The 24985-nt window shown below is 42.0% G+C and overlaps 3 protein-coding genes across 5 annotated transcripts; 2 read left to right on the top strand and 1 right to left on the bottom strand.

Moving 5' to 3' along the window:
* The first annotated feature begins 154 nt into the window (after positions 1-154).
* On the top strand, positions 155-11615 carry sp1 (sp1 transcription factor). 3 transcript variants are annotated; one of them, XM_058055208.2, is made up of 6 exons: positions 155-288; positions 804-871; positions 3119-4511; positions 7185-7326; positions 8044-8237; positions 9506-11615. In XM_058055208.2, exons 1-6 carry the CDS (start codon positions 282-284, stop codon positions 9802-9804), a joined length of 2103 nt encoding a protein of 700 aa, XP_057911191.2. In that variant the 5' UTR covers positions 155-281; the 3' UTR covers positions 9805-11615. The 3 variants fall into 3 exon arrangements, with proteins under 3 accessions (XP_057911191.2, XP_057911192.2, XP_057911194.2); XM_058055209.2 differs by having other exon boundaries at positions 156-288; positions 7188-7326; XM_058055211.2 differs by lacking the exon at positions 155-288 and adding an exon at positions 310-610.
* Positions 11616-12720: 1105 nt separating this feature from the next.
* Positions 12721-17098, bottom strand: LOC131106123 (cell division cycle-associated protein 7-like). The gene is made up of 8 exons (XM_058054915.2): positions 16883-17098; positions 16305-16607; positions 16154-16243; positions 14443-14592; positions 13823-13966; positions 13165-13314; positions 12870-13006; positions 12721-12810 (listed from the first exon to the last, which is right to left on the bottom strand). The coding sequence occupies exons 1-8, from the start codon at positions 16985-16987 to the stop codon at positions 12774-12776; spliced, it is 1116 nt and encodes a 371-aa protein (XP_057910898.2). The 5' UTR covers positions 16988-17098; the 3' UTR covers positions 12721-12773.
* A 150-nt stretch (positions 17099-17248) lies between these two features.
* On the top strand, positions 17249-24701 carry LOC131106121 (anti-Muellerian hormone type-2 receptor-like). The gene is made up of 12 exons (XM_078798715.1): positions 17249-17317; positions 17473-17554; positions 18607-18786; positions 18853-19017; positions 19672-19764; positions 21434-21531; positions 21593-21814; positions 22173-22287; positions 23060-23220; positions 23293-23446; positions 24249-24382; positions 24470-24701. The coding sequence occupies exons 1-12, from the start codon at positions 17294-17296 to the stop codon at positions 24584-24586; spliced, it is 1545 nt and encodes a 514-aa protein (XP_078654841.1). The 5' UTR covers positions 17249-17293; the 3' UTR covers positions 24587-24701.
* The last annotated feature ends 284 nt before the right edge of the window (positions 24702-24985 follow it).

The raw sequence follows: 24985 nt of genomic DNA on the forward strand, positions 1-24985 counted from the left end.
GCGACGAACTAATGTAAAACTACTAATCACCAAATATTGCCAATAGATTACACGGTGACAAATACAACGTTATGGTTTACATTAAATAAGTAGTGTATTTTAATCGTTACCAGTGAGTCAAACCAGTATGCGTGTCCCTGTGAGGAAATCTAACGCACCCCACCAGCGTCCTCCTTCATAGAAAGGGGAGGGAGCGAAGTAGGAGGCGACACAAGTTTGTGTGAAGTTGTGAAAAGTTGTCAACTAGAAAAAAGAAGACAAACTCCTCCCGTCTGCAAATTATGAGCAGTAAGTCAACTTTTTTCTTCCCCAAAGCTGTACGTGAGAACAAAGTGGTGGATTGGAAGTAGACCATCAATTTGTAAAGTTTCCAAGTGCTGTTCGAATACTTGTTCGTCTTGTGGCTGCCATCTCTTGCTGTTTAACTACTTTACTGCCAACTGTCGCCTTATTCGCCAATATGAATCCAAGGCACTTAAGCTAGTGTCAGCTTTTATTGTTATACTATCGTTACGTAATTTAAGTTATTATGATGTATTGTTAACTTTATCCGTGAAGTTGGAACCATTTCGTGCGCAGTGACCTGTGGGTAATGATCTACATTTTTCGTGTAAGTTCACGTTAGCATTGCAAGTAAGCTAGCTAGTCATTAAAGCTACGAAGCGTGTATATTGCTGCGTTTTTTGTCTTCCTTGTGTCATGTAATGTTTTATTGTGTAGAGTCTTTGGTGCTTGACTTTAGTGACAACTCTGATGAGAGGTGATCGTTAAAAAAACAAATCAAAAAACATCTTCTTCCGCAGATCAGCAGCAGGGTGAAATGGCCGCTGTGGAGAGCGGCGGAGGCTTCAGTCAAAAGAGAAACTCACAAGTAAGTCAATCGGCGGTGTTAACTGCCTTTTTCTTTTATTTGTAATGTTTTTCTCCACTTTCATCGTCCATACTTGTTCCACCTAGCTGCTTGTTGTTGATTTTCTCCGCCGAGCACATGTCACTGGGTGGGACATGGGCAGGTAAAGTTCGCCCACAACGGGGTGTTCCCGGCAAACCCCCGCACTCGCATTGCCTCTCGTTCGGCCCATTTGGCTGGCACTGGAGGGGGTGGTGGCCTGGCCTGTGGAGGGTGTGAGTTTTTATAGGGTAAAATCAAAATGTGGGACGGAGATGGGTGGGTTTGGGTGGGGGGAGGGTTTTGGGACCGGAGGCCGAGCCCGCCATTGCTGTCGTAAAAAAAAAAAAAAAAAAAAAAAGGCCACTCCCCTCTATCTCCCACCCTGCCCACTCAAGAAGTTCTCCACACACGCAATGTCATTCTAAAATAATACTTTAAAGCAACTGTGTTTAAATGTACCCACTTCTTCATACATTTTAAGTGCATAATTGTATGGAAGTATGACAAGATTCGGTGGGCTGCCAGTACCTGTATGTTGCACTCTACGAGTCCCAAATGATGAGTGTGCTGTCATTGACCCAAACCAACCTCAGTCATAGAGAACAGACTTAAGACTTAATTACGCTCAATCACTGGCCTTGATCCTGTTTTAGCTCTTTGGCTGCGGGTGTGACTTTCGATTCTCTGCCAAAATAATAGGGGGGCAGCTAAATAAGCAGTATATAAAGTATAAATATGGATGAGTGTCGTGTGATAGCTCGTACTGCCGTGCAAAATACCGACAACAGAGGAGATCTGTAACCTCACGGCCGTGTTGACACATGAATGACAAGCTGTCGTATAAATTAGATACATATAATTTAACGTGGGCTTTTTATTAAAGTAATTAAATATTATTATGGGCTTTTATTAAAGTAATTAAACAGCCTTATTTTATTTACCTTATTTAAATGAAAGTAATTCATTTCTGGTTTGCTTTATTACAATTTTATGCTGTCTGCACAACCGGTATAGAAATCAAATACATTTTCTTACATATCCTTATTTATGCAATTAGTGGCTTTATCTCAGTTTTTCAATTTTCTATGCCGCTTATCCTCAGTAGGGTTGTGTGTGTATGCCCGAGCCTATTCACTATTCATTCACACTTATTTCCCACAAAAATAAACACATTTTTGTGGATGAGGCCCCCTGGTTTAAATTAAATGGAAATTAAATACAAGAGACCCTCAGTGAATGGTGAAAAACGTTTGCATGTGACAGCGTACAGTGTGAAATCTCTATGCTTCATGAAAAAGCATTGGCAGTGAAGCATAAAGACATAAACATGTAAAAACCTTGGGCTTTCTAACAATGGTACATATATGCTGTACATTTTACCTGTATTATCGTGTATTTATGAATTACCTATGATGAATAAGGTGTTTTCTTTGAGAAAACACAGCCCATTTTGGGAGAAAACTTTTTTTTTAACTAACAAATTTGCCGCACCATGAATGCTGAATTGCGAAAGTGCAGGGATCCACTGTGCATTTAACTGTGTGACGTCATTAAACTTGAAAAGATAAGATAAGATAAGACATGCCTTTATTCATCCCTCAGTGGGGAAATTTGCATTGCACAGCAGCAAGAGTACAGAATCAGTTAAGCAGCACAAAATACACAATATAGAAAAAGAAACTATATAAACAGCCCAGGTATTAACAAAATCAAGTTTTTCCCTGAGTTATATACAAATACAGTATGCAGATAATATGAAACGAGATGAGATATATGACCAGTCTATACACTGAGATCTTGAGTTAATATGAGGCATTATGGAAATACTTCACATAGAACTTAGTATATTGCATTTAGAGCCCTTAATATTGCACATGGAGGTTGATCAGATATTGCACAGTGAATGGAGTCTGGAGTAACTATACTGAATGTAAAAACAAAGTATTGCACAGATGTACATAGTGGTGTAGAAGTCTATTGGGAGCAGTGCTGGTTGTACAGCCTGAGAGCTGCAGGAAGAAAGGACCTGCGATAGCGCTTCTTCACACACTTGGGGAAAAGTCTTAGTGTTATAGCATGAGCAGTATATATTCAATTTCATTTTGTATGAAGAAATCCCCATTTGTTAAATTGTATGTATTTTTCTTACTTGTTGGTGTTGTTTACAAATAGAACATATTTTTTCAAACATTGTTAGAATTTTAATAATTTTTTGGTTCCATTCAGGACTCTCAGCAGCCGTCTCCGCTGGCCTTGCTAGCGGCCACTTGCAGCCGCATCGACACCCCGGGGGAGAACGACGACTCTGGCGAGCAGCAAAGTCAGCAGCAGCTGGACATGAGTCAGGGCGTCTTCACCTCCAGTGCCAATGGCTGGCAGGTGGTCCCCATCAGCGTGCAAGCATCGTCATGTGCCAACACCGTCACCACTGACTCCTCCGGGCTGCTGACTGGAGGGGAGGCGGGCAAGAGCAGAGGGGTGCTGTCCCCATCATCATCATCAGCAGCATCCACTGTCAGCGCTCAGGGACAGCAGCAGCAGTTTGTCGTAGCTCAGGCGCCAACACTACAGAGTCAACAAGTGCTCACCACCATCCCTGGTGTGGTGCCCAACCTCCAGTATCAGGTCATTCCTCAATTTCAGACTGTAGATGGTCAGCCACTGCAGTTTGCCCACGGCCAGCAAGATGCGGCCGTTCCTTCCAGTGCAGCCGGACAGCAGTTCCAGATCGTGTCATCTGCCAATGGTCAGCAGCTCATAGCCACCACCAACAGAGGCGCCGGGGCAGGAAACATCATAGCAATGCCCAGTCTCATTCAGGGTTCCATCCCCCTCCAAAATATCACCTTGGCAAACGGCGTCCTGCAGAACCAGCCACAGTTTCTAGCAAATATGCCCGTGTCGCTCAATGGGAACATCACACTGCTGCCTATCAGCACCGGCGCTGGTGGCACAGGAGGAGATGGGAACGGTGGAGGAGATGCGGGAGGAAGCCAGCTTGTCCAGCAACAGCCAACGTCTTCCAGCAGCGGTTATATGACAAGCGCCTCTAGCAACACCACTCAGACCTCCGCCGCCAGCACTTCCTCATACGGTATGACCCTAACACAGAGCAGTAACGGAGCGGTGGCAGGGACATTCCAGCAGAGTGCAGGGTCTTCTCTGGGCGTTCCCATACAGCCGGACAACCAAGAGGCGCAGCAGCCACAGCAAATCCTTATCCAGCCCCAGCAGGTTATTCAGGGAGGAACACCCCTCCAAACCATCCAGGCCGGTAGTATCACTACAGCAGGCGGTCAGGTGTTTGCCACCCCGACTGTCTGCCAGGAAGGCCTCCAAAACCTCCAGATCATGCCAAACACAGGCCCCATCCTGTTGCGCACGGTCGGTCCCAACGGCCAGGTCAGCTGGCAGACCCTGCAGATCCAGAGTCCAGCAGGGGCACAGATCACGCTTGCCCCGGTGGGCCAGACTCAGGCAGCACCCACAGCCGGGGGTGTATCGGTCAACACGTTGCAGATTCCCGGGCTCCAGACCATAAACCTCAACACGCTTGGCGGCTCAGGCCTCCAGATGCACCAACTCCAGAGTGTTCCCATCACCCTCACCAGCACAGCAGGTTAGTAAATGGCTTAACATCTGTAAATTACTGTTGTACTTAAAAATATACCTTTTAAACCAAGTATAATCAATGTACCAATTTGTGTATCATAGAACCTTTTAAATGTGAGCGCTCAAAAGATTGTAGGATGGGGCTATTCAAATAAATTATCCTGGAGGCCGCATTTTCAGAAAGATAAGGACCGGTGGGCCGGACTTCTCTCTTTGTTGTTATTCTTATTTTTTCATATAATGTCCATGCTTTATCTTTTACCTCAGGAAATGGCTAATATACTGTACACAAGCAATATCTTTACACTAGTTGAAGATCATCTATATGACCCACTGCAAAAAGATCAAAGATCCTCTATTTCAGGGGTGTGTAAATGTTTTCCACCAAGGGCTGCATAAATAAACATGCATGTGCCATTTCAATATTTAAAATTGTCTAATAACAATCTACCGTGCATATGCACATACACCGAGTCAGCCATAATGGATGATCACATGCAACGCTTGAATTAGAGTTTTACTATCATTTTTGTTGTTTAATGCAGTTAACTTCATGATGGTTAAAACGTCTGATTTTATTGTGAAAGTTTTTTTCTATTTATGAGAAGGTTGTTAAGAAACATGAACAAATAGGAGGAAGTTGGCCTTTAAAATTCCACTTAAGTTGATTTGCGAACAACTTGACTGCGTTTCTTTGTTCATCTATTGGCTAAATTAGTTCAAGGACCTACTCAGTGCCCCTGAGTAGATATACTCTATTAAATGATTTTTTTTTCCCTCGTCCAAACACAAACGCCCTGGTATCTCTTATTTGATGTCCTGTGCTGTGTTTTGTGCGAATGACACTGGTTCAACCAGTTCAACTGGCTCTCAACTGCTCCAATGAATGAATGTTTAGTGGGCTGGCACAAATTTTCTGTAGGATATGGGGTGTAACTTAACCACTCCCACTGAACTGCAAACACCATCATATGTCTTGTGTCACAAACACTTAACATTAGTCCGCACTGCTACCAGTTGGTCATTTTAACTGGATTTTCTCTGCATCTTGTTGAGATTTGTTTTCAGTGTTTATAGCATTTAGCATTGAGACATGACAACACAGACCTCTGCCAGGGACTAACAATGCAAAATTACAGTCGATTCTCACCTATTCGTGACTCGGCATTCACTTTGCTGCATATTAGCGGATTTCTTTTCTCAAAATTATAAATAAATAGATTTGTTAATATAGATTTAAAGTTACCGCTGTATGCAGTGGGGAATCCAGCAGAGGGTGCTGTCTCACAATTCGGTTTTTCTGAGGATAAGATTTTCAAAGTGCCTTAATTTCCAGACAATAGAGTGCACCGGTATATTAGTAGCATCATATAGGACGCACTGGTCTATAACATAGGATATTTAGTACACTGAAACACTGCACAGCTTTGTCTGAGATTTCAGTGTTCACACGGAGCATCTATTGGCTTCTTCCAGGACATGTTTGGTCATGTTTGACGGATAGCTAAATTGCCCAAAGCGTCAGGTATCAAGGAGAAATGGTTGCAATCGATGTTTTCGAGCCAGTAAGAGAAAAATACGAGACTGTTTTGTGAACATGGGCGAAACTGGTCTATCCACCAAACTGTTTCTAAACTCTGATAGCTTTCCAACGTTACTTGGTCATGTTGAGTCAGAAGCGCAAGCTGTAAGTAACAATTTATAAGCGTCCTAACTGTGTTTATTTTGTGTTACTAAGCAGTTGTCTGTGTAGCATTATCGTGTGTACATACAGGGAGTAGGGTGCAAATTACAAGCACGCTGATGTCTGGAGTTGTTAATAGCATTTTTCCACCACCAGTCAGTGGTCTACCCGAGTTTTTTTAAACATGGGTAGTCCCGCCAAAAACTACAAGTAGCTCCCAACCACTTTTCAAGTAGCTCTCCAAAGGGTTCATTTATTCATTTATCAACTCCTATACTGACACAATGAGAAAGTGGGGTTCGGCAGTAGTCCGGAAGTCTTCAGGAATGCTTGGGAGTGTGACCAATAGCAGCTGAGTCAGCTTGCCTGCTTATCCACATATAACAGTAGTTAGTTGTGTTTTTTTTTCCTGCCTCGCACTGCGAGTTACCTTGTGTGGCTGTTTGCACTGTGTTGTCAATAATGAGTTACATTGCCATCTACTGGACGGGGTTGTAACTTCAAGCCACTCAGACAGTCCTATTGTAATGTGAGTGAGGGCAAGCAGATGGTGGCAAATCCAAAAAAATAAAAGCTAGATTCTGTGGCGGTCCAAATTAATTTGTGGCAAGCTACCATACATAAATCACTTTATGCAAAACCCTGGTATCCAAGAAGGAGAGGGGATAGACTATACTGTTTCTCCTCTGTCAAGAACTGTAGTTATCCTCAGACCAGGTGACTTATTACTGACGTCTTTGAGGTCAGTGTTGTAAGAGTGATCAGTCACATTTATGCAATAACTCCCCTTTTGCAAGGGAACACCCTCCTTATGCTTCCCTTTTAGGCAATTTAGAAGATGGTTACCTAACATTCAATGTCTCAGCAAAAGTCTGCAGGCGTTCTTGGCTGACTCTGACTGTCCATCTTGTCTTAAAACTAGAGTCTGTTTTTACAATTAATGGCTTCCTAATTATCACATGCATGCTGTCTGACTGCTCTGTATTTTCAATCAAGCAGATCAAACGCTGCAGACGGGTGCCGAGAGTTTGGATGATAGCACAGCGCTCGACGACGAGGACATCAGCCCGCCGCCACAGGGCCGACGTAATCGCAGAGAAGCCTGCACTTGTCCTTTCTGCAAGGATGGAGAAGGACGGTATGTGTGTGTATACTGTAGATCAAGAATTCAGTTGTCCCTCATTTATCACGGTTAATTGGTTTGTTGCCTGACTGCAATAAGTGAATTTTCACCAAGTAGGATTCAATATTAATAAATTAAATATTTTTTTTAGTAGAGCATAGAAATCCTGTTAATACTTTATCAAGATTTTATCATTGTTACAGCCCTGTAGATATGAAATAAAACCCCTATACGTACTTTTACACTCCTTTTTTCACAACACATTGCTCAATTGCAGGCTACGGGATGACTACAGGGACATGTGATGGCCGCTGCTTTCATCATAGTATGCTATCAAGCTAATAGTTAGCCTCCAATTAATTTATCAGATAAACTTAAGAAAGGGTTCCAAAAGAAGTGGAGAAAAAGGGAAACAAAAGAAGCCAAAATTTACCACCTCCACACTGAATAGGAGGAGAAGTAACTTTTTTTTCGCACTGTCATCTCAGACGTGCCATGCACCAAAATAATGTATCATCTATGGAACATTATTGATGCATATGACTTGTCTTTCAATATGTTATGCGTAATAATAGGCCAACCATGAAACAGCGATAAATTCTTAATTCATTTTTGAAAAAACATGAGCGATGTTCAAACTGCGATTTAACGAGGGACAACTGCATAGCTCAAAGCTAGATTGCTATTTGCCATACTGGTTGCAACATTGCCCTTCACTCCGTGCGCCAATAGGAGCGACCCGACCAAAAAGAAACAGCACATCTGTCACATCTCCGGATGTGGAAAGATCTACGGCAAAACATCACACCTGAGAGCCCACCTCCGCTGGCACACGGGAGAGCGGCCCTTCGTCTGCAGCTGGTCCTTCTGCGGCAAACGTTTCACACGCTCCGACGAGCTTCAGCGCCATAAGAGGACGCACACAGGTGATGAAGCGCAATCCGTTCTCCAAGTCGCACTTGTAATTTCTACTTTTTATGCAATATCTTTAGCTACACTGCACACAAGTTCTCATATTGTATTATTTTCACATTATTTTCAATCATTCTCCACTTTAGCTATGACGCTGGAATCTAGACTTTTTGAAGCTGTGGTGGTGGGCTGCTCTGCCTTTTTTTTGAAGGACAAATAACTGCCAACATTTAATTTTCACTTTGTTTACAGAGCATATCTCCACTATGTGTGCTTATTTGTCATTAAATTCAGGTTTCATGTTTAAATAGAACACATTTAAAAATACTAAGAGGTGAAGCTAATATTGTCTGGTAAACCACTCAACATCTGCTCACGAGCAACCTGTTGGAGACCCCTGTGATAGCGTCACTGTCTAAAGCTGCACACACTATGTGCTTCTGTTGCACAACTTGGACAAACAACTAGTGTTTTTCGAAGACAAGCCATAAGTGTTATGATAACAAGAGAGCAAGATTAAGTGACATTTAAAAAAGTAAGCTGTGATGATGATATAGCTTTGACCTAGCTAGATGCAGCCAGCCATGCATGTAAACAAAAATGCCAGAAAGTGGAATGAGATCTCACACACACTGGCATAGATAGGCTTAGTATGTGACAAGCTGTCGTCAATTGACTGCACATTTTAGGGCTATATTGTTCATTCAACACAAGACTGGTCACGTATCTGGTCACATGCGCAAGTGCTAACAAGGCACAAGACAGACGATCTCTGGGCTTGAGTCAGAATCAGAATCAGTAAAGAGTTTATTGCCAGGTATGATCAAACACATACTAGGAATTTGTTTTGGTATAGTAGGTGCAGACGCATCTATTAAAAAAGAATGAAAAATACAAAATATACAGAATAGCAGTATAAATATATGTACATAGTCTGTTTTTTGTTTGTTATTCCGGAAGTGCAGTCTGATTGTTTTTCCTAAAAGTCCAAACTGGGCGTTAATGTAACTCATATAGTGAAAGTGTCAGAGTTTGACACTTATTCCTTTAAACTGTATGTGTATTTTACTTCCAAGTGTTGATGCTTGAAAATGCTTAATTTAGGCCAATATGTAACATTTGCTTAGATATGCATTTTTGACCCATAAGAGGCCGTATTAAAAAAAAAACTGTAATAATTACATTTGATAGTGAGGGAGCGATGTTCGAAGCGCATTGGAGCGATGGATGGCCGTATACATTTGCGATTCTGATACTGACACATGTTTCTTTTCTCCTCAAGGCGAGAAAAGGTTCGCTTGCACCGAGTGTCCCAAGCGCTTCATGCGTAGCGACCACCTCTCCAAGCACATCAAGACCCACTTCAACAAGAAAGGATCGCTTGCCGCTAACAGCGCTGCCATTTCCGGCGACCCCACCTCACCGGCGACAGACGGTGGCTCAGAGGGCCTGTCAGCCGGCGACCAGCACACCATCGTGGCCATGGAAACCCTGTCGGCAGAGAGTATAGCCCGGCTAGCCAGCAGTGGTATCAACATGGTGCAGGTGGACCTGAATCACATCAACGGGGCCAGCTACTAAGGGGGAGGTTGCGTTCTAAAGGGGCTCGTCTGAAAGCAGACACCGAACAAGCGCTTCAGGTTGAACACAACAAGAGACACTATTTCATTTGTGTTGCGAGGCGGGAATATTGATTTGCATATAAATACCTGTGGCATTTAAAGTCAGATCACCTATGTGTTTACAGAAATCATCCCAAAATCTTATTTTATATTAATGTTCCCCTTTTCGATCTTCCATAATGACGCTGCAATAAAATAACAATACTGAATTGTTATCTCCACTACACACTCAACATTGTCATCTGCAAACTCAATACAGGTGGTCTTCCGGTTACCAATGAGTCATGTAAAATTTTTGTTTAAGTCTGAACTTTCCCTAAATAACTCCTAAATCACCCACACTGTACATACAGTAATAAAACAGTGCACAGACTGCATGACCCCCAACATTCGTTAGCATAAAATCATCTTTATCCTTAATAATGGTCACGACGGTGGAGTAGTTGGGGACCAAAATAACGACCAAATCGGTGGATTTGTCTCCTCTCGCTGAGATTTTTATGATGTTCATTTTCACTTCCATGGTGATAGCTTTCCTTTTCTTTGGCGCACTGCCACTTAGGAGACATAATGAAGTGTAAAAAGTTACAATGTTGTTCTTCTTTAGTGTGGCTGAGCAGGTACACACTGTATTCACGAGTCTCGTGTTTACGGACCCAAATGTATTTTTTTTATTTATGGGTGCGCATTCGTAGCCGCAAAATGTCCTAACACGGGATACCCTTAATCGAGGACCACCTGTACTGTTGCGTTGACACTAACTCAACTATGTCATTGACGGATGATTTTATAGCCTTCATTTTTATACATCGTGCAGCTTAGAAAAAGGCAATGTAGCTGATAAACTGATCAGAAATGATCACTGAGCTCACAATGCATTCAGCCATGGCACGATCCAGTATCGATATTGCAGCTTAAATGCCAAATTTAGACCATTCAACTGAAAATGAAGCATTTTTCTTTGGGAGAAGTGGATCCCCCCCCCACCCTCCACAATCCAACAATTGTAATATTAAATGAGCTGAAGAAGCTTGGATGCAGTGTGCTATCCTGAGAATAACTATTTAACATGTAATGGTACACTGCCAAGCTATTTGTAACAACAAAAAAACGGCCACAAGGTTTCTGTCTGTGTGTGTGTGTGTGTGTGTGTGTATATATAAATATATATTTGTCAGCAATCTTAGTCTAGGCCAGGATCATCGTTGTCATTTGTGAGGAGTTTTGCCTTTTCACTTCTCATGCACAATCTTAATCTTATGTTATTACTTTTGTTCATGTTTGTAGATCATATGTTAAGCCTTTCAGTCATTCAATGATGACTTGGTCTATCCAGTCATTCATTTTGTTCCTAGAACGTTTTCTCTCTCTCTCTCTCTTTCTCTCTGTGGTACAAGCTGATACTTTGCCTTGATGTCAGCTTTTTTTTTTTCTCAAGTGAAAATATTTTTGATATCTGTATGGCACAAATGTGTATGCTCAAACCAAAGGTTCATAAGCAAAACTCTTTCGTTGACTTGTAACTGGAAAGTATCCAGCATAAGGCAGACCTTGGCTGCATTTTTATTTTTTAGGTCAATTCTGGGAGGATGTTGGTCACCACTGTGGGAAACGTCTTCCTTCACGTCACAATTTCTATCTTTGAAACTCAATAGACTATTGTCATTTTACAAGTGCTCTTTTTTTTCATTTTCACCCGTTTAAATAAGGGATTTTATATTGTATACTACAAATGCAAACAGCTGGATTAAAACCTGAAATATTCTCTCATTTTGCTTGCTTTTCTTTTGGAACCAATATTACCATACAAGCCAAACCTGGCCCACATGTGAATTTCAGAGCAGCATAGCGCTCCTGTCATAGATCTTAACTAGAATTTTTGCAGATCCTCAAAAACAATGAGGATACAGGGTTTTTGCTGTCGATACTTTTAAACTGCACAGCCCTCCTGTCGTATAAATGATCTTTTGATGGCAGATACCATGAAAAACAGCAGCATTCCTGTCATATTAAGGATCTGTGGTTGGCATGTTTGCAGTATTATGTTTAAAAACAGCGGAGCCCTCCTGACAAGAATCTTTGTCGTTTTTACTGTATATTGTTATTTAAAGCCGCAGCGCCGTGCTGTCACATCCAGGATCTTTGGCGTGCTTATTTGCCGTAGATAGTAGGGGTGTCAAAAGGTTTACGACGATAAATTAATTAACCATTCATTCATTCATTCATTTTCTACCGCTTATCCTCACGAGGGTCGCGGGGGGTGCTGTAGCCTATCCCAGCTGTCTTCGGGCGAAAGGCGGGGTACACCCTGGACTGGTCGCCAGCCAATCACAGGGCACATATAGACAAACAACCATTCACACTCACATTCATACCTATGGACAATTTGGAGTCACCAATTAACCTAGCATGTTTTTGGAATGTGGGAGGAAACCGGAGTACCCGGAGAAAACCCACGCATGCACGGGGAGAACATGCAAACTCCACACAGAGGGTGGGAATTGAACCCTGGTCTCCTAGCTGTGAGGTCTGCGCGCTAACCACTAGATAAATTACATAAAACTACATAAATTAAATAATGTAGATAATTTTGACTGCCTCAGTACAAGTGACTGAATGTATGTTTTTCTGGTCTCTATCCCCTCCTAACAGGCATTGGTTTCAGCACCTTGTCGCTCGCATCTGTTCCATAGAATGTCATGACGGAAATGTGCCCTTTTTTCATTAGTGGGTGGTGGTGGGGCCGCTACCATATCACAAAATCATTGTCTTGTCTCATGACACCCATGGTAGATACAAGAACAGCAGCACACTCCTGCCATATAGAGACTCTGTGACTTTGATCCTCAAAAACAGCAGATGGCCCATGTAAATTGTCAAAAAAATATATCTTTATTTGTTAAAAATCGCACACAATAACTCCTCATCTCAGCCATCGCTCTCACTCTTCAGCTTGTTGCAGAGGCTGAAAGAAGATATTGTACATTTCATCACTGAAAAGGTATAATGATGTTTTTCTTTTACCTGCTGAGGTATGAGTGGACGTCTGAGAAGCCGTGGTATTGGGCCAGAGGGAACAGGATCCCAGTGGGGCAGCGCCCTTCTCGCTGGCGGCAGAAACTGCAGTTGCAAATGCCTCGGCAGGGAGGGCAATGCCAGTCCTGTGGAAATGAAAAAGAGGTGATTAAAACATAATCTGAATTTTGCATTCCCATAGGTAGCAATGACAACTGTTTTGTTTAACAACTGCCAAATAAACTGTAAAGGACACAATTTTTCCATGTTTATGTTTTATATGTTGCTGTGGGAGATGTCAAACCGGATCAAGCAGGGCCTTCCTGGTGTCCTCCCCGTATCGGTTCCTCAGGCACGGCCCGCAGAACTGACCCTGGATGCCCCGGCACGCCTCATTTCGGCAGCAGGTCTTTGTATCAACAGTCTTCTGTCGACACTGATGACATGTGGAGCCCTGAAAACCAAATTACACAGTCTGATTTTTGGCTTTTTTCCTTACTTTCTTGTAATAGCAAAGTGGGAAAAACCACAGAATCAGAAACGGCGGTTTATTCAGTGGTACACACATCTCTGTCCTGGTTACTCAGCACAATATGGCTTTTATTGTCAACTGCTAAGCATCTTCTTGCACTTGTACAAGTTAAAAAATGTTATAATGTTATTTGAAACAGTTAAAATGTTTTAAGATGCCGGATGGCGAAATACGATTTGCTATCAAAACATTGCATTTTCATGCATGTTAAGGCCCTCGAAAATGCATGTAATAATAATAACATACAGCATTTTCAATGCTCTGTGTTCAGGCCCTACATATAAACAAATACAGTAAGCTCAACCTTGACAGGTTCCTCTGTAGGAAGCATGAGGTCTTACTACAGTATGAGTGAGACTGCCATCTGGTGGTGAAGTAATTGCTTGGTTTCCACATGTTACCGAGTGAGACAGGTAGGACCAGAACCTACTGTTACTCTGTTGTAGACCTTCTCGGTCATGTTGTCCGCCACCAGCTGAAGCTCATCGTCTGTGATTTCCTCCACAGGCCTGATAATGTGAGGTTTGGTCTGACTGGGTCGCGGGGTCCCACGTCTCTGTGGAGCCCGACGGACCTGAAACACACACATACTTGAGATGAATAACGTAGGATAAGCTAAAACGGGGCGGCACTGCGGTCTAGTGGTTAGCGCGCAGACCTCACAGCTAGGAGACCCCACCCTCTGCCATCTCTGTGTGGAGTTTGCATGTTCTCCCCGTGCATGCGTGGGTTTTCTCCGGGTACTCCGGTTTCCTCCCACATTCCAAAAACATGCTAGGTTAATTGGCGACTCCAAATTGTCCATAGGTATGAATGTGAGTGTGAATGGTTGTTTGTCTATATGTGCCCTGTGATTGGCTGGCCACCAGTCCAGGGTGTACCCCGCCTCTCGCCCAAAGACAGCTGGGATAAGCTCCAGCACCCCCGCGACCCTCGTGAGGAAAAAGAAGTAGAAAATGAATGAATGAAGCTAAAACGGTAACTCTTCTCACACCTTGCGACACCAAGTTCGATAAGACAAATAAGACACAGATGTCCTATACAACTCACCTCCAGAAGCTCCTCCTCCAAGGTGAGCTCTACATCTGCCTCTTGTGGGTCAGTGAGTACCTCGCATCCTCCCATGGAGCGGGTCTGTCTGCGGGATGCCCTCTCTGGGTTCTTCCTGGGCTCCCTTCCAGAGCGGGGTGGTTGTTGCTGCTGTAATTCATATACATTATATCTTAATCCGTGTTAATGGCTAATAATGTGCAGACCTACCAACCTTGAAGACACTTCAACACTATTAGAGCAGTCTTCCATCTCCACAAGATGGCAGTAGCTACATTTAAAGGGGACCTATTACGCTTTTTCCACTTCTCTGACCTATAAATGTAGTTAGAATGTTGTATTTTTGTGTTAAACCACGCCAAAGTTTCAGATAATGAGGTTTGCACATTTGAAAGTGAGCCCTGAAAGAACTTTGGGATGGCTCAAAATGTTCGGTTTAAATAGGAGTCATAAAATTGCCCCTTTGTGATGTCACAGAGGGGCAGACTTCCTTATATGGGCATGTCTGTAAGTTGTATAAGCGCTCCACTATTCTGTTTACTTGCTAGCATAGCCACATTTGTTTACATTTTCTAACGACGCCACCATCAGGCACAAGTGGTTGGAGTTCTTGATTCCCGACAAACTTGCTGAACATTACTTGGTCGTGTGGACTGAGCCAGCAGTTAGTAATTTATCAGTGTCCTAACTGTGTTTATTTTATGTAAGTCATGTAGCAAAAGTGCAGGTTTGCTAGTAGCCATTTCCCACAACAATTAGTGGCCGCATTTTGACATTACTGATGCTGTAGAATACAGTACCTAACGCTAAAATGCTAAAGCTACTTACCATTGAGAGACATCTTGAAGTAACCTCTTTTCTTGAGATACTTCAAATTGCCCAGTCTCTACTTCCAGATCGGATTCGGGATCCAACACACATGGCTGTATGTTAAAAGCCGACATTTTAAAAAGATAAATCCCTTTTTATTATCAACTCCTATAAAGTTAGCGGCAACAAACCATAAGGTTTTCTATGTACTCGGGAGTGTGACCAACCACAGCAAAGTGGGCGTGCCTGGAGGCGGACCTTAGGTGTAATAAAAAAAAGACAATTTTCACAGGAAATCCATGAAATCCAAAGAAATACAGCTGAATAGGTGCAGATTCTGGAAGAACTAGAAAGCTTTGTGGATGGTTATTGTATGTAGCTGCTCTGTAGGAGTCCACAACTCAATACAAAGGGCCAAAAAATGAGCTTTAAAGATTGTGAGTGGTTAGCCTCCAGCAGCTTTAGCATGCACTTTAAAGTTAAATGCGCTACATACTGTAGCTATTGGTGTCAAAGTCATGTGTCACCCCAGAGACTACCTGGAACTACGTTCATCACCAAAATATAACAAGAACTGGACTGAGGAGACCAAGTGGGAGGTAAGCTGGTGTTGGTGTCATACAAGTTCATGTTAAAATATCCGAACTCTCCCTTTAAGGAACCCTACGTTACGGAATTTGTATTTGGGTCAATACAATAGTCGTAATAGTTGTGAGATTAGAAGGTCAAAATGTTGGGAACGCTTCCAAAATTGATACAGTGCAGTTCCATACTAAGTAACGTTGACCCCTGACCTAGCTTGAACTCACTGGACGCTTTAGAAGTTCCTGTATCATCTTTGTCACGATGACATGGTATCGAGTCTCCCCTTGATCAATGACGCGTTCCATCATATACTCACAGAGTTTCTCTCTTTGGGCTGCTTTCCTTGTTTTTTCAGGATACCAACACCTCCAGGCAGTTTTTGCAGGTCCGCCATTAGCTGGGCGAGCTGCCGTCAGAGAAGCAAGAGGTCAAAGCTAGACAAGCATTGAACCGTTCCTCCATCTTACCATCGCTTTGTTGGCTCTGATGTTTTGTTCTCTTTTAGCAAGGAAAGAGTCGGACACATCCTCAGCCTCATCGGACGCTCTCATCTTGTCTTCTTCTGATTTAATATGTTTGTACTCCTTTGCCTGACTTGTCTTCACCCCTGTCCTTTTCTTCCTCTCTCCATTGTCCTCTTCATCATCATCATCAGTGGATTTCTGGCTGGACGGAACTGAGCGGAACGCCACCCTCAGCCTGAAGGTTTTGGACATGGCTTTCTGCTGCTTGGGGGCACAGTCTTGATCTTCATCTTGCATGTCAGTATTCTATAATGGAGAAAAAACACATTTACCATAGAACAGAAGACATTAAAGCGCCATAAATCAAGATAATTGAGGATTATATTGAAAGTCCTGATGCTTGTACTTCTTAAGCAATGACACAGTGTCAGTCAGTCCAATTATGTTATATTTGGCAGGTGTCTCAAGTCTTAGTATATCAACATATGATGTAATAATAAACACACACTTTTAAATTAAATGTTAATGTTAATTTGTATTAAAAAAAAAAGACATGACACAAAATAATCCCGAAGGTGTACCTGATAGCTTTGGTCGCTCAGCTCTTCCTCATCAAAACCGTAAAACGTTTCTTCATTATCAGAGTCCGCAAAAACCTCAGCTAGTTCCTTCGTGAGGGGGTACATCTTTAAAGTTTCTTCTTGACGACTGTAGAAGCAAACTAAAATGTTCAAATATGCATTGTTTGCCTTGCTATTTCCACGACAGACAAAAAAAAGGTAGCAGGTTAAAAAAAATGTCGGTCGCCAATTAAGATGATTGATGAAAGAAGCGCTTGTTTGTTAACGCGGGACAGCGCGATTACAACATAGCATCACTATGGATACTCTCCACCCGCGTGGAGAGAGCTGATGATAAAAACCTGCAAGTTTGAGAGACATTAATATGTTGAAACTTTCAACTTTTCCAACAGGTAACGTGGATTTATTGAAATGTTTGATTCATACGCCGCCAATGTAAGCACAACTACCGACTATGGAAATGTTAATATCGATCTTTATTATTTTGAAAATGGCTTTGTTTGATTGTATTGTATTGTATTGGTATAGCTAATGTGCGGCCAAGAATATTCCCACAGCCTATTATTCGGTGTGTGTGGGGGGTTCTGCAGGTGTGTGCTTGTGGGAGTGATGCTGGTGGGAAACTCCCTCTACATTCCCATGACAAAAAAACCTCAGAGTCCTGCTCCGGAGGCTGAGATCATAGTGACCAACCATGATCTTGCAACGGTGGGGCCTACTCCTAGCGCTGGGTGAGAAAACTTTTCTATTAAAGCACCTTTATTTCCCTTATATTTAATGCTTTATATATCACACGGTATATATGCTGTTTATATTTAGGAACCTCCCCACCACCAACAAACTCTGTCCTTTTCCTATGCATGTTCCTCTGTTGAAACCAACAATTTGAATAACACTATATTTCCCTCCTTTGTGGTCATTCAATTAAACATAACTTCATTTTCCAATAATAATAATAAGAAGAATGGATTGGAATTATACATATAGCACCTTCCCCAGTGCTATACACTGAGAAGCTATTAATCATTCGCTCCGGAGTCACACACTAGTAGTGGTAATCTAGATTTGTAGCCACAACTGCACTGGGGTGGACTGACAGAAATATGGCTGCCATTTTGGCCTCTCCACCCATCGCTAAACATTCATTGAGGCGAGTGACATGTCTTGCCCAAGGACACAACAGCACTGACTGGGATGGACGACCCGCTCAACTTCCTGAGCCAAAGCACAAAATATTATTTAACTGGGAACCGGAAGTATCATGCTCATGAATGTTTTGAGCTCCTGTTTACATGCTAGTACATGCTAGTTTCTTATCGTCTGCTGTCAGCCTCATCAACAAGGCCCGGAACCCCCCCTTTGACACTTTGACTATATGCGTTACATTAACACCCAGTTTGGACTCTTAGGAAAAACAATCAGACTGCACTTCCGGAATAACAAACAAAATACACACTGTGTACATATATTTATACTGTTTATTCTGTATATTTTGTATTTTTCATTCTTTTTTTAATAGATGTGTCTGCACCTACTTCACCAAAACAAATTCCTAGTATGTTTGATCATACCTGGCAATAAACCCTTTTCTTGATGAGTATAATCAACTCAGACAAGTGCCATGGTGTGTATGTAGTAATTGTAGCAGTAATTAAATTGATTTTAATTGATTTCCTAGTTTTAACACAGTTTTAAACAATAATCAATGACGTCTCTCTTCCCAGAATGCATGTTCCTATACGTCTCCAGCCAGAAGCGGCAATGCGCTTTCCAGATCACACCCAACAACAGCAAATATCTACAGGAGGGAAACATCAGTGGTTCGGTGCAGATTTGCAAGCGTACGCACTGCTGCGTGGGCTATTTCCTCATCGTTCATGGCCAGGCAGAGGTTGATGTTCTGGGTAAGATGTGATATCCCTCTCGCATGTCAATCAAAACTCAGTTTGCTTCCCAATCTTGTATTACAGCTTGCAATAAGGTTGAAAAGTCTTGCCCGCATGCAACCTGCAAGCCGCAAGCTCATCGAGAGAATCTGGTGAAGTGTGTGTGCAACACAGACCTGTGCAACAGCAATATCAACTGGACTGGAGTGGGACAAGAGCCACAGACCACAAGACCCACTGGCTCTGTGGGTATGACTGTTTTTACCTTTTATGACTTTAAAACATGCAGTACATGAAAAATCAAAGTTAACACGCAGAAACCAGCATCTGTAGGCATGCAAAGAGGTTATTTCATCACAAAACAGCCTGCATCTCAACTTTGGGATTCTCCGCAAATTTTTTATGTTAACCAAAAACACGCTAACCAAGGTTCCATTGTATGGAGCTGCCACAGCTTAGTCAATCCATCAAATAGAAGACACACTGCAGTGTAAGTGGTGAATTCCCATACATTAGTGTGTGTGAGGCATATTTAGGGCTTAAAACTGGATTGGGTCACAAGTGAACAGTGGCAATTAAAGAGAGAAGAGAAGTTGAAATTGTTGACTGGATTGGCTTTCTGGTAATTTCATCTTTTAAATGGTGATGTAGAAACAGACGCAGAGATGAATTTTATCACAACAGTCACTTTTTATTGCAAGTGTTGATCCGAAATCGGAGGAGAGCCTCCGTGTCAAGCAGTGGGGGAGCAGGCCGTCTGCCTTTTTGTTCTTTTTTCCATTTTTGATGTTGATTTTTGTCATTTTCTCGTTTGTGTTTTTAGAATGTAAATTAAAAATGACGAGCCGGGGACCGCATAATAACATTATATGAGATCATAACATTATTTATTTTCTTTTTTAGATGAAACATGGATAATAACCGTTGTCCTGAGTGTGGTTCTCCTTTGCCTTGTGATTGTTGCTCTTCAGTGGATACATCTCTCACAAAAGAAGAGTAACATTTCTTCAAGTGGGTATTTGTGTGTCCTATTTAGATCAGTGCTAATCTTTCCTGGATTTAGCGTGAATATCATTTCCTTTAGAATCTACCATCAGTGTTTTTCACATTGTGAATTAGGAAAGGAGTCGCACAGTATTTCCTCTTCATCTTGCTTTTGTTTGGCCTTGCAACTGTTTCATTCTTTCTGCTGCACTGACCTTGGTCATTATCTCTGCTGTAAGACTCCTCTCCTACATCTGTAAGGCTCCTTCATGAACAATGCTGTCTCCTTTCTGCTATTCTTTATGGTCGGAGATGAATCATAACCTTTTAATTTCAAGTAAAGCAACAAAGGCTTCCTCGTGTGTGTTTCTGTGTGTGTGACAATACTGTGCATTTTGCAGTTACAATTTCATGGCGTAACATGGTTGAATACGACCCATTATTAGTCAAAACATATGCATATAGAATCAAATGTTATGTATTTCTTGCCTAAATGAAGCTTTTTCAAGCGTAGAAAATGGCTGAATGAAATAAAATACAAATATAAGGCATTCAGAAGACGCATTTCAAGTGAATGATATATGTAGTGTTCTACACTGGTCATGTTACTGTAATTTTTGGTGAGACACACAAGCACCAGACAACCAGAATAGGTTTTTATTGCAGATTTGAATGATCAACAGGCACAATAATATCTACTAAAACCAGGGGCTGCCAAGCGAAAACTCAACTATGAACCCCTGATGTCACTTCCTGTTCGCCTGCCAATCAGCTCTCCTCGAGAGAACATTGATATCGAGAGACAAGAAGTTATATTTTTGTCTTAAATCTCTTTTTATACTCTTATGTTTACAATATTGGGTAATGGGGGTGTAAAGGTGACATTTCATATGTAGGTCGCAAACAGGTTTTCTATGCTGTAACATAATCAAAATATTCCATTTATAAATAATTTAATAATTTTAAATATTAGTAATTTATTTCATTTATATACTTAATGTATTATTATTTTTGAGAATATTTCTTAGCTGCTGACTCTGCTTCACTTCACTCCCCACTACCTCAAAGCTGAAATCATAACTCCTGCACTCCTGTCAAATGCTAAGTAACAATCTTTGAGACAAAGCTTTGAGGTGTGAGTGATGGTAAGAGAAGCTCTGACTCACTTGAGGAGAAGTCATTGGCAACACCCCCAGAACACAAATATAGGATTCAATTAAATTTTTTAAAACTTTTTCTCACATTTGGGTCACTCTCGTATTGAGCTGAGTAAAGAGTTGTGCCATTGCATTGATATCATGTGAACTAATTTTAAGATGGACTCAACAGCACCCTTGTTGGTTGCAGCCAAGTACTGCACTCCATTTTTACTCAATAGTAGTGTTAATTGGCGACTCCAAATTGTCCATAGGTATGAATGTGAGTGTGAATGGTTGTTCGTCTATATGTGTCCTGTGATTGGCTGGCAACCAGTCCAGGGAGTACCACGCCTGTGGCCCGAAGACAGCTGGGATAGGCTCCAGCACCCCGCAACCCTTGTGAGGATAAGAGGTAGAAAATGAATGAATGAATGAAAACAATCAACCAGCAGTCAGGAATGTAAAAGGCCATACTTTCTATTAGATGCCTAGTACTCTCTCAACAGTGAAGTAAATAAACACCCTTGTGTGATCTATTTTAGGGCAGACTTCCCAGGCTTCCCTTCATATCTCACCAGCGTGTTCCTGCCAGATAACCCACACCTCACAGATTGATGTCACTCATATACAACTACATCAGGTATATTTAAAACTTAAATCTCACAAAGCAGCACTTTGCACATGCAGTGTATCTCTTGCAGATGGTGGCCAGCGGGCATTTTGCCACGGTGTGGCGGGGCACACTCGGAGGATCTGTGGTGGCTGTGAAACTTATCCCCGCCGCCATGGAGCATGTGTTCACCGCCGAGGAGGAGGTCTACGGGCTTCCGCTGATGAAGCATGCCAGTATCATCCGCTTCCTGGGCTCTGGGAGAAGATCACATGATGGCAGCTGGCTCATTGTCCTGCAGTATGCAGAATATGTGAGTGCCTATATATGTTAGTCATCCTTTAACATGCACAGTTCGAGACCCAATACATTTAAAATATGTTATTTTTAAAAACATATTGTGTTGTGTAACAATACCATAGAAATGGAACTTTGATATAATTACTAGTAGTCAGTGTATTCTAAATTTACTATCCACACCAAATAACTCGTTTCTCCTCAATGAACCGTGGCGCCCCAGTGCCAGTAGCACTCTTTCAGCCCCAGACTATTACACTACAACCACGTCATCAAAATTATTAATATTTCTCATTATACGCCACATTCACTGTTCTCTGAACTTTTCAATATTCACGTTCTTTAGCATAACGTTCATTTCACTTTGATTTCAGGGCTCTCTGCACTCCTTCCTGTGCAAGAACACCACCAGCTGGCTGTTGTCGCTCAAGATGTGCCACTCTTTATCACAGGGACTCTGCTATCTCCACACGGACCTTCATACACAAGGTAAAGCATCTCGTGCATACCCTCAGCTTTAAATTATAAGTAATTATAGTTTTATGGTAAGTGAAATAGAAAGTGGTTCGATGGTGCTCTCTGCAATAGTGAAATGAATCCAGCGGATTGTCGCGTCAATTTACTCAACATTTTCCAGCAGGAAGATGCTTTGATGAGGTAGATGTGAAGATGTCATTGTCTAATTTGCATAATCGGCCAGGATGCACGCAGTGAGGCCAAGTCGGGACATATACGGATATTTTCCACGCCGCATGCATGTGTAGGTTTTTGTTCTTAAAAACTGAGCTTTTGTAAAACTCTGACCAGAGTAGAAAAACTCAATGTTTGTGTATGGACATTTGATAAGAAACTGAGATACTACGTATCTCATATTTTTAAACCTTGTTTTGCAATGGAACATTAAGTTTTTGACTTGCAAGTGTTGGATTCATTTGGTACAGAGGTAGACGCTTGTGGAAAAAAACCCATAACACCTATCACCTTGTACTTCGGTACGAGGTGCATTATTAAAAAAAAAACAAAAAAAAAAACCCAAACTGTATTATGGAAAGCAGGAAGTGAACAAATGTAACAGTTACGGGCCGCACTAACATTAAAGTTTCAAATCAAGGCGGGGGCCTCAAACTAGTGTCCTGCGGGCCACATTTGGCCCGCGGGCCGCATGTTTGAGACCCCTGATCTAAAGACATACAAATACTTTAAATAGGCTGCCTTTTTTTCCAATTATATCCGCTTTATGTTGGTAAATGTCTACTTTCAGAAGGACACAAGCCGCCTGTGGCCCACGGAGACCTGAGCAGCTTCAATGTGCTTGTACGAGCAGATGGTACTTGCGCCCTTTGTGATTTCGGTTGCTCCACCATCCTGCGCTCATGTTTGGGACACTACCAAACCACAGAAAGAACCACAAAGGTGAGACACGTGCACAGTTCATTCACCATACAGGGAAGGTGTGTTTTAAATGTCCAGTGCTAGATGACTGTCCATCTTCAGAGTCATGCTCAGGCCGGCACCTTGCGCTACATGTCCCCCGAGATCCTGGAAGGTTCCGTTAATCTCCTCAGCAACTGGTGCTTGCATGCTGACATCTATGCCCTGGGTTTGCTGCTGTGGGAGATCTGGATGCGCTGCTCGGCTTTATTTCAAGGTGAAATCCATTCCATGACAAATACACAACATTAGCACGCAGCTAATCATTCAGAATTAGAAATGCATGCTTGCAGACCACCACAATGTATTCCAAGATGTCGAAAGCTGGTCAAATACAGTGTCTCCATCACTATGAACCAGAACCGCCACACACCAAAATGGCTGACCTACAGGAAGTTGCCATTTGTAGGTATTAAGATGTACCAAGGGCCGCACAGTGGTAAGCGGGCAGGCCATACAGCTTGGAAACCTGGGTTCGAGTCTCCGCTCCGACATCTCTTTGTGGAGTTTGCATGCTTGTGCTTGTTTCTCCGGGTACTCCGGTTTCCTCCCACATTCCAAAAACATGCTAGGTTAATTGGCGATTCCAAATTGTCCATAGGTATGAATGTGTGAACGATTGTTTATCTATATGTGAACCGTGATTGGCTGGCGAGCAGCCCAGGGTGCTGTGGTGGTAAGTGGTATAGAAAATAAATGAAGATTTACCAAAACAAAAGCACTAACATCAAGCTAAAGTCCACACGACTAGTTAAAATACACTAAAACTATTTTAATTGGGATATTATTACAGTCACACCCAATATGAACAAATATTTATGCTCTGCACACAACTAATTCATTTCCTTAGAAGGGCTAATTATACCTGTCAGATTGTAGTGCAGTTGTAAATAATATATGACTTAAATAATAAATAAACACTTTTTGTAGGGGGAAGGAAGTGATTCATAATGGTAATTGTTATGGCTTTTTTCCAAAGTTACATTGAAGTATATTCTGCAAAATGTCTCCCTCTACAGATGGCGCCCCTCCACAACATCTACCTTACCAACAAGAGCTCGGAGCCAGGTTGACTTGGGAGAACCTCACCATTCACGTGTCTCACATGGAAAGAAGACCTTCCATACCCGAGCATTGGCGGCTGCTGAGACAGGTACTGCAGCAGCATACTGTATGCAAACTATGCTGACGGACTGCAGGATATAAAGTGACTTTTTAAACTGTACTGATTGTGTCCCAGGGGTCTTCACTGCAGTGTCTACTGAGGGAATGCTGGGACTGTGACCCGGATGCTCGGCTGACGGCGCAGTGTGTTGTGGACAGATTAGTATCTCTTCACTCTCATGTTGTTGTATAACAATTGATATTCACTTTGTCTTCTTATTGTTTACATATTTACAGTAAGTGTCAAGGATGCTTCAGTCAAGATCCAGCCTGGCTTTGTTAGTGCATTCAATCATTTTAACCTCAATGCCAATGCCAGTGCTGTCATTCTGGAAATGCAGGAAAGAAAAAAGCTGCAGGCTGTATGACAGGACTAGACATGACTAGATTAATGTTAACAACAAGGCAATTCACAGTGTTTTATTCAATGTGTGTTTTTATGTTTTAGGTCTTGTTTTTAATTCTTTTACATACTTTTAACCCTGAAGAGGTTCTTAAATATTGGCCCTAATGACAAAAATTACACCAAAATATTATGCATTAATTTTGCCTCTTCACTTTTAAGGCCACCACAACCTAAAATATTATTTTT

The sequence above is a fragment of the Doryrhamphus excisus genome, linkage group LG18, assembly GCF_037039965.1.
Source record: "Doryrhamphus excisus strain RoL-2023G ecotype Guam linkage group LG18, RoL_Dexc_Guam_v1.1, whole genome shotgun sequence".
Lineage (NCBI taxonomy): Eukaryota > Metazoa > Chordata > Actinopteri > Syngnathiformes > Syngnathidae > Doryrhamphus > Doryrhamphus excisus.

Coding starts and splice junctions, on each gene's coding strand:
- LOC131106123 (XM_058054915.2), bottom strand. CDS start 16,987: ATGTACCCCCTCACGAAGGAACTAGCTGAGGTTTTTGCGGACTCTGAT. Junction 13,315..13,822: donor AGGTCTACAACAGAGTAACA/GTAGGTTCTGGT, acceptor TTTGGTTTTCAG/GGCTCCACATGTCATCAGTG. Junction 13,007..13,164: donor GGAAGGCCCTGCTTGATCCG/GTTTGACATCTC, acceptor TCATTTCCACAG/GACTGGCATTGCCCTCCCTG.
- LOC131106121 (XM_078798715.1), top strand. CDS start 17,294: ATGTTTGATTCATACGCCGCCAAT. Junction 21,815..22,172: donor TCCTGCAGTATGCAGAATAT/GTGAGTGCCTAT, acceptor CTTTGATTTCAG/GGCTCTCTGCACTCCTTCCT. Junction 22,288..23,059: donor CACGGACCTTCATACACAAG/GTAAAGCATCTC, acceptor GTCTACTTTCAG/AAGGACACAAGCCGCCTGTG.
- sp1 (XM_058055208.2), top strand. Junction 872..3,118: donor GTCAAAAGAGAAACTCACAA/GTAAGTCAATCG, acceptor GGTTCCATTCAG/GACTCTCAGCAGCCGTCTCC. Junction 4,512..7,184: donor CACCCTCACCAGCACAGCAG/GTTAGTAAATGG, acceptor TTTTCAATCAAG/CAGATCAAACGCTGCAGACG.